We start from the raw sequence: 8,895 nt of genomic DNA on the forward strand, positions 1-8,895 counted from the left end.
TGCACCACAGTAATTCTTCCATCATGTCACCTCATCACCCAAATGGACAGCAGGTTATGCTCTATAATTCAGCAGCAAACAAGGTGTAAGAAGCCACTGTAGTGTCTTGTCTGCTTGAACAGCTGAAAGACATTAGAAAAGCAGCCCTGACTTTGCTACGGTATCTTTAGAGAAAGCTGATCTCAGTTTGATCCACTCCAACAAGTTTTATCATGTTTGTACTCAGAGGCAGCCTGCTCTGTATCAACCAGCAACAACCACAGGATTGTTTGCAGGATTTCTCAAAGGCTCTAAGAGGCAGGATAGTGTACTGCACTCTGTGCTGTACAAGATCATTTTAGTCTGTTTAAAACAAAGATACAGTAGTAATTCTGTAGCAGAGTGTGACTCATAATGCCTAATAGGTTACATTACAGCATGTGAGATTGATTATCTCAGTATGGTAAAGTTGTAAACAAAATAATGACCAACTTGGTATAACTTAAGAGTCAATGGTCATTTTACATTACATTGATCATTATACATCCTATTTATTTGGGCCTTAAAACGTAAGCATGACTTACTTGCAGCCACATGCATAGACAACAGGTTTCAATCAATACAAGTTTGAATCATTGTTTTCTTTTTATGTGAAATTTTCATCAAGGTCACATCTGAGGAATGCACATTTACACAAATACTGTACTTAGATACGATTCTGAGGTACTTTTACTTTGTAGTTTGATATTCTGTCATATTAAACTTATTTTCCATTCCATTTACATTTCCTTGACTACTTTTATCTTATAGTTATTTTACACACACACGAGTTTACTGGCAAAACATATGATCCTCTTAAAGTATATAAAATATAGGAGTTCCTTACATGTTAATGCATTAACAATAATAATCTAATAATATCCAATCAACAATCTATCTATCTATAATAATATTCTCCAGAACAAGTGATTTTGCTGCTGCAATACTCTGAGTACATTTTGTTACTAATGCTTTTTGTGCTTTTACTTTTACTTGTAGGGTATTACTGTTTTTATTCCTTCCACCAGTCCATCTATCATCCCTCTCATGTACAGGGTAAACAACAACTCATCATACAGTCCTGTGATGGTGGCCTCATTGACCCTGAGCCTCAGCACACTCTGGTGGATCACACACGCAAATACTGAGCTGGTTTTTGGATCCTGGGAGGGGGAAAGCAGACTTTCCAACTCTGAGTAATCTTATGTCTCCATAGACTGGTCTCTGATTTGCAAGCAACAGGAGGCGCACATGAAGCAAACCCTAGGGCAGAAAATCTGTCCTTATTGTGTTTTCCTACAAGCAGTTAAGCTCTTGGACTCTGTAATACAGTGGCTGCTTACAGCTGTGCTCCCAGGCTGTTTTGCTAATGATTCCTTAATACAAAGCTATGCTTACATTAGACTCCTCATTTCAGTGTGCAGGTTTGTGAAGTCTCATACATGAACAAAACAAAGATTTGGAAAAAAAAAAGGATTTTGTGTTAGAGATCCTTATTTTCTAATTATTATGTGACCCCTCAGGTTCCTCTTGTAACCCCTTATATAAAGGCCCCGATCCCTAGACATTTTATTGTGTATGAGATACTGTTTAAAATGTATGTAACACTACAATGTATGTAAAATATATGCACAAAAAAAAAACAGGGGACAAAAACATGTTTGTTCTGCAATTGGTTGAATCAGTTTATAGGCAAAATTAATCATATCAAATAAATATGCAGTCAGTTTGCACATGCAGTTTGATAAAACTGTGTATACAAGTAAAATTAAATTAACAAAGAAAGGGTTTATATGCACTGTCCACCCACAAACATGTTATTCTGCCAACATATTAAAGCATGTGAAGTGGTAAAAAAAACAAACTTGTGTCAGTATACTGTAGTTAATAAAATCAAGAGCTGGACCTACCACCATCAGCACTCTGCTCATTTTCACTTGTACAAAACGCCATAACATATTTTACTTATTACAACTACCACTTACATTGCCTGGCAGTTGCTCTAAAACCTTTAAAGAGCTGCCTGCGGACAGCGTAAAACCTCTCTGGCTAATAACCTCTGATTCTGCGCCATCACTTTGAAGCACCACGGTACTGGGTCGTTTTAGTCAGCTCACATGCATTAAGCTGTATTTATCATGCTCCCTTGTATGGTTTGCCACAGAGATAAATAGTGAGCATGGCTGAAGCAAGTGGTGGAGCCCAGAAAGAAAATTTGGGGGATAATCATTGATTAGTAATAGTTTCCATGACAGGGGTGGCCATAGCATCTTTTGATGGAACAAAACAGAGCGACATGGCACACGTGACACTGTAGAGGGGGTGGAGGATGACTATCCACAGTCGATGTTCTTCTCAGAGGGAACAAATGTGAGCCAGGAAAGACACTGAGGAGAGCCACATGCAGCACTTCCAGTGTGTTTCTTCTTTTAGAAACGTTTCTCCATTCGATTTGAGCTGTGGAAAACACTCAAGTCATTATTTTTCACAACTCATGAAGACCTTTCTGGGCTGCAGGATTGCTGGAGCTTTTCCCAGCATACATGATTACAAAGCAGGGAAATGTCGTGGGCGAGGAGTCAGCGCCATTGCACAGTTAATACAGAAAGACAGATGCACCACCTCATATCCTCAAGCAATTTAGATTCTCCACTTGACCAGCAGGTTTTTCAGATGGAAAGTCCACACAGGCCAGCAACCAAACCCGCTCTGTGTTGTTGTGATGTAACTTTGCTCCAATAGAATCACCACGTGGGAAACTTTGCTGTTTCTATCATTGTTTGGTCTCATCACTACAACAGCGTCTAAAAAAAGTTTGTAGGTCATCAAGTTGACAGCTAAACTCAAGTAAAATCACTGTAGTGCAATGACACAATATGACTTCTGCTTACAATTTCTGGTTAATTGTAACCAGAAATCATTAGATAGGATTTCCAAACCTTCAAGTTGGGAACATGCAGAGAATGTGCAGGGCATTCTTTTTATACTTTATCACACTAAGCAGATTAAAGTCAGGTCTTTTCTCTCTCAGAAAAATTTCACAGCCATTCTAGTGATGACGTAGTGACCATCATGTGACACTGCAATACAGAATGTGACTGCTATACTAATATCACCTCACAGCTCAGATGCAGGATGCACTGCTGTCTGTTTTTAATACTAGTGTGGAAAAAAGGGGGCTTTAAGAATAAGATTAGTTTCCAAAACACACTGTCTAAGGTATGATGTATTTTCTAATTAAAGATATTGGAATGTAATAAAATCTGTACTGTGCAGACCAGCTACAGACAATATATGACAACTATAAAAGCAGTTACTCTATCTGCAATGTTCATGACAGTTTTAAAATAATTTGCCAAATGTTCCTTCATGTGATTTAAGATTGCCAATATGGGCTCCATAAACTCTCTCTTTATATAATATAAATTACATTCATGATCATTTTCAGATATGTTTTGTTGCTGTTGTTGTTTCTCAACTTCATAACTGATCATCAGCCTAAACTACGCTTTTATACAATAGTCTAAATAAACATCAGCATAATTTGGGGTTTTTATTATAAAGAACAGATGTTTAAAGACAAGTCAGACTTGTAAAATCAGTTTAAATAAAACTATCAAATGAATAAAGGTTTTTTTTTACAAATGCATGCTGTTACCACTCTCCATCAAATCACACAGGTGTTATCGTTGGTAACCTTTGTTCCCAAAACTGCACTTTAGGTTTCAGCTGCGTATTTACATGAACATTTGGATTTATTCCAACAAAGAAACAAACCATATTTTCCTCCTTTGAGCTCAATATTCAATTCACCGTCCACACAGACTCTATTTTACTCTACGGACGATTCCTCAACCTCCGCAGCCCTGGTGGAGGTGTCCCACTGGTGGAGTTGAGCTGAGCACACCCAGAGGTGGCACAGACACCTGGAGGTCCTCTGAGACCTGGGTAGCCCCTGAGTCCAGGTCGGCCTACATGGCCCCTCTCACCCTGCTTCCCTGGCTGCCCATTAAAGGCTCTGCCAGGACGCCCACGCTGACCTGTTATTGAGGGGATAAATGTTGTTTAGTTGTCAGACTTCCCAGTCTGCTCATTTAGCTGAGTAAAACAATATTTTCACATTTTCCAAAACCAGAGCATTTACAGAAAAAAAAAAAAATCATTTCACTTTTGGCTTTTTTTTTTTTTTGGCAAATCATGCTCTTCTTACAGTAACACATCTCCTCCTCCCTTTTCCTGTGATTTTCAGCACAGACTCAGCTGAATGCAGTTTGTAAAATGTTGCACAGGCCCAGATGTGGCCATGTATTAATGCCTCATTTTAATCAAAGCATCAAAAACATTGAGCTTTGAAAGATGACATTACCTTTTGGTCCATGATCTCCTGTGTAGCCAGGTAGGCCATAACCCTTAGCTCCTTTGTCACCTCTCTCTCCTCTGTCACCTGGAAGCCACACACACACACACACACACACACAGATCTCTCAGCAGGAGAATCAGCTGAATTCCCTGAGGAGCGAGCTCCACTCAAGACTCACTTATCATGCTGATTAAAGACCAGCAGATGTGTTAGTGAAATCACAGTTAAATAAATGTTAAACACCTTGTAAACAGTTTTTGATTTCTTTGACTTGGCACGGTAATGAAGCATGATTGAAACAAAATGCTCCAGCCACTGACCATAATTTGGAACAGATAATTTACACGTTAGCCTACAAGTTTTACAGCCGTGTACAGTATTTGACCGAGCAGCTTCATAAGGTATAGTTCATAATGAAATGTAGTTTAGCTTCACTTTACCTCAAAGGGAAATACTGGACTTATACTCCACAAATGTACTTGACTAATAAAAGCTGCTAATAATAATGATGTGTTCCTCTGGTGATTAAGATTTTATATGCAAAAAATGATTAGCTTATAAAATATGAAGCGATGCTGTAGATGAAACTACTTAGTTGTTGCCTTTTAACTCACTGTGCTGGTTTAATGGCCTAGAACTCTATTTCTCTGGTTCACTCTCACCGCTCTCAGTCGGCAGCTTTTGAAAAAGCTCTGATGAGCACACTGTCCACTACAGCTCCTGTCCAGCAGCCAGCACAAGGTTAGGTTAGCAACTCACTGATCAACACAACAGACAATTAAACAGCTTAAGATTTTTGTCTGGAGTTGGTGGAGTCCAAAACAGAGCTAAAAACAGAGGGGATTTTGGTTTTACTGTCATCAGGTAACAAGCAACTGTTTGCTAGCACATTCACATATCAACGTTATAATGATGTAATATGCTAGTGATGCGTTTTCAGCTTGTTGTACTGCCTCTAAGTGGCTATAAATAAAAGTGCATTCAAATAAAAGGTCTCTATTCTTCCACCACTGGTATTCCTAAAACACTGGTGAATTATAGTTTAGTGTTAGTCATATCTGGTGGGTTTGTTTTTGCACACCTGTTTCTCCTTTTTGGCCCGGTTCTCCGGCTTCTCCATAGAAGCCCGGTGGGCCCACTTCTCCATCAATGCCATCATTACCAGGGTCACCCTGACAACATCATCAATAGGAAAATACACCATTAATCTGTCTGTGTTTTTAGTTTATATCTTGTTAATGTATTTTTTCTTTTCTTTCTGGGTGCTTTTTCAAGTCATAAATGAGGTTTCCATTCACCTTTGACCAGCTCTGTGAACAGAAGCCTAAAAATATTCATTTGGCTATTATTATTCAAAACTTTTTATAGTAATGGCAGATTATTGTTCTTGGTTTGGCATTAAATGGCAAAACATGAGGCTATTATGTAATATAATGGAAATAATTTTATGTAGTCATGGTTTTGAGAGCATTTATCAGCCTGAGAGCCACTGTGATTAAAGAAGTTGTGGAACATGAGTCGGCTCTACGCTGAATAACAGTGTGGAAAAGGCTTTCCAATCCAAGGACAGCTTTGATACTCTCCAAGAGCCATTCAACACAGACCAAGTGTCTAGTCTGTGACTCCTTGTTTGTCCTCATGTAGATGTGGAAAATTGTAATGTTTTCATTCCAAGCTTTTCTGCCAAATACTTCAGCTCTCTTAGTTCAGTCAGGACCCTTGCAATGTGTTTGCCTTTTACTCAACCAGGGAGATAAACATGAGCAGTGCATGGACAGTGCATGGTGCTCCAGTGGTCTGTCTTGGCTAAAGGTCTGTCTTGGCTAAAGGCATACAGGAGGTGAGGTGATGCTTAAAGCGGTAATTTTGCAAAACGGATATCTCTAGAGTGTCTGTGCAGACTGTTTTACCTTGAACAATGAACACCCAAACCGTAAAAACTCACAGGAGGCCCGGGGGGTCCTTTCTGTCCGGGGGGACCAGGTGCACCCATGGGTACATCCCCGTAGAGAGGACAAACCGCTGCACATGTTCTCCTTACTGAATTGGCAAAGGTGGACATCTGCTCCAGAACCACTTTCTTACAGACCTCAATCACATGTTGAGCGGGGAGGGTTGGACCCTGTGTAACAAATCGTTACCACATCCGTCACTGGAAATGACCCAACTGCGGGACATGTCATGTGGAATACGACATGGCATGCTGAAGCAATGTCTGCCTCTCAAAGAAAATGCAGTGAACAATTAAAGCCAACAATTTTTCTTGAAGCTTGTTATGGATTTATAGCCACACCAAATGAAACCATTGGTGTGAGTCATTACTGCGCTGTCACTACAAACTAAAGAGAAACAGTTTGACTGTGTTTTTGACACTATAATTGTTACCAACTGGTGTGTGACAGTCAGTGTAACTACTAATGCAAATGATTAATCAGCTGTTTCTGTCCCATAATTGACAGGTAAATAAAGTGTGAATTACAGTACAGGTTGAAAAGCAGTGCTTTTCATCATGGCTACCTAAAGCACTTCTCTGTACTGTAGCACTGTAATGTTTGTAGTATTAAACGAAAAACCGAAGATTCAGAGGCTTGTATTTTACTCACTGGTGGACCCGGGGGCCCCTGAAAGCCATCTGGTCCTTCTTCACCCCGAACCCCTTTGGCTCCAACAGGGCCCGACGGTCCAGGTAGGCCTGCTGGGCCACGCTTCCCCCGGCCTCCCTGAGGACCATGCTCCCCCCCGTCTCCAACCTACAAAGCGGGTTAATGACATCAACAGGACTGGGTTCAGGACAGATCCAGTGAGTCCATCAGAAAACAAAAAGAAATCAGTTTTGCATGGAAAACAGTAACAAGTTAAAATGCTGATTATATCATGTTAATAGCAACAATAAACAGTCACTGAGTCATACAGATATTTAAGGCAAACTAGCAAGTAAAAAATATGTAATAGCTTTAAAAATTATAAACATGTCTTCTCTGGTGGAGAAGACAAGCGACGCGTGCAAAATTCAGTTTGGTGCAGTCGTGGGTGTTGCTGCCGTTATTTCTTCTACAGATGTTTACGTTTGGAATGACAATTGTTGGACTGATTTTAGATACTTCAGACACTTCGGATTACCGATGGAGAATCAGATAAATGTACAGTAGCATTTTATAACCAATAAAATGGTGATAGTCTGATCGTCATAGTATTGGGAAACACAAACAAGTTATGCTTTGTCTTTTAGTTAAATAGGGGGTTTGGATTGGTGGTGAGTAGCTGGTCATGTATGTGTTCTAATATATGTGTTATAATTATCACTGCTGTAATTATATTTTTAAAAAATGATATTTTGTCAGTGACACTATACCAACAAAATCACAGCTTACCCTTCCTTTTGGGCCCTTAGCTCCGTTTTGTCCCTTTAAAAAAGAGCAAATTCATGTTAAGGATAAGATATGAAGAGGATGTTATGATGAGCAGGGGTGATGAAACATTTAAGTACCTGTGCACCTTGAACTCCTTTGACTCCCTGGAATCCTGTGTCACCCTGTGCAAGGCAAATGAGAAATAAACATGATTAAACTTACACAATTTGATCTATCGAGTGCTGCTCTATGAAGCGATACATTCAAATGTGAACTAGAGCATTTATCATATGAACACTCCCTCTTCATTTTTGTCTCATTAATGGTTCCTGCAACCGATCAGCACAAAAATGCATTATTGTACAATGCAGAGGATGTTGGATTTAATATATATAATTTTTTTTAAATGTTCTTATCACTGTTTTTAAAACAGTAAACAGTAAAAGTAATACATGTACTACAAAGTATTTCTTTACTCAGTATCAACATTGTGTTATATTTTGGAAAGTCTCCAAGGTTGTTATGAACCGGTGTATAGTCAGAATCTTTTGAAATGTTTGAATCAAATACTTTTTTAATTCCTTATTATCACTTTTATTTCAAGAACCAGTGTTGTCAAAATGAAAACTCTACCTCAAATCAACTATCTGTTTACAATGCTTCCCACAACACTCACAGATAAATGGTTCAAATCACTTGATTCTTTAACTTCAAAATTTTATTGGAAAAACAAGAAACCCAAAATTTCTCTATCTACACTCCAAAAGAAGAAATCACTAGGTGGCCTAGAAGCACCAAATTTCCAATGTTACTACTTGGCAAATCAGCTACAGTATTTAGTCAAATGGATTCAGAAGGACAGTCTCAACAGTGCATGGATAGAATTAGAGCAAAATTACTGTAAAAATAACTTAAATAACTCAGTTGCAGACGTCCCTTTTCTACCAAACTCTACTAAGAAAATGAATCACTGTAAGAACATTACAATCCTCTTAACTCTGACAGCCTGGTGGAAAGTAAACAAACTCTCTAAATCATCACTTGCACCATGTAGATACACTCCAATTTGGCACAACCCTGATTTCAAACTGCATAATAACCCTATCTATTTCCCAGCATGGCAACACAAAGGAATCACTCACTTACATCACCTATTTGAAAATAACC

At 38.9% G+C, this 8,895-nt stretch overlaps 1 protein-coding gene across 1 annotated transcript in view; it reads right to left on the minus strand.

Moving 5' to 3' along the window:
• Positions 1-3,663: 3,663 nt before the first annotated feature.
• LOC109961888 (collagen alpha-3(IX) chain) overlaps positions 3,664-8,895 on the minus strand; it is an 8,523-nt gene continuing 3,291 nt past the window's right edge. The window contains exons 9-15 of the mRNA XM_020603072.1: positions 7,866-7,931; positions 7,750-7,782; positions 6,982-7,128; positions 6,324-6,500; positions 5,460-5,550; positions 4,385-4,462; positions 3,664-4,058 (exon numbers count right to left, since the gene is read on the minus strand). Of these exons, the coding sequence (XP_020458728.1) occupies positions 3,856-4,058; positions 4,385-4,462; positions 5,460-5,550; positions 6,324-6,500; positions 6,982-7,128; positions 7,750-7,782; positions 7,866-7,931 (795 nt within the window). The 3' untranslated portion in view covers positions 3,664-3,855. The remainder of the gene's footprint in view (positions 4,059-4,384; positions 4,463-5,459; positions 5,551-6,323; positions 6,501-6,981; positions 7,129-7,749; positions 7,783-7,865; positions 7,932-8,895) is intronic.

Source organism: Monopterus albus, unplaced genomic scaffold, assembly GCF_001952655.1.
Source record: "Monopterus albus unplaced genomic scaffold, M_albus_1.0 scaffold60.1, whole genome shotgun sequence".
NCBI lineage: Eukaryota > Metazoa > Chordata > Actinopteri > Synbranchiformes > Synbranchidae > Monopterus > Monopterus albus.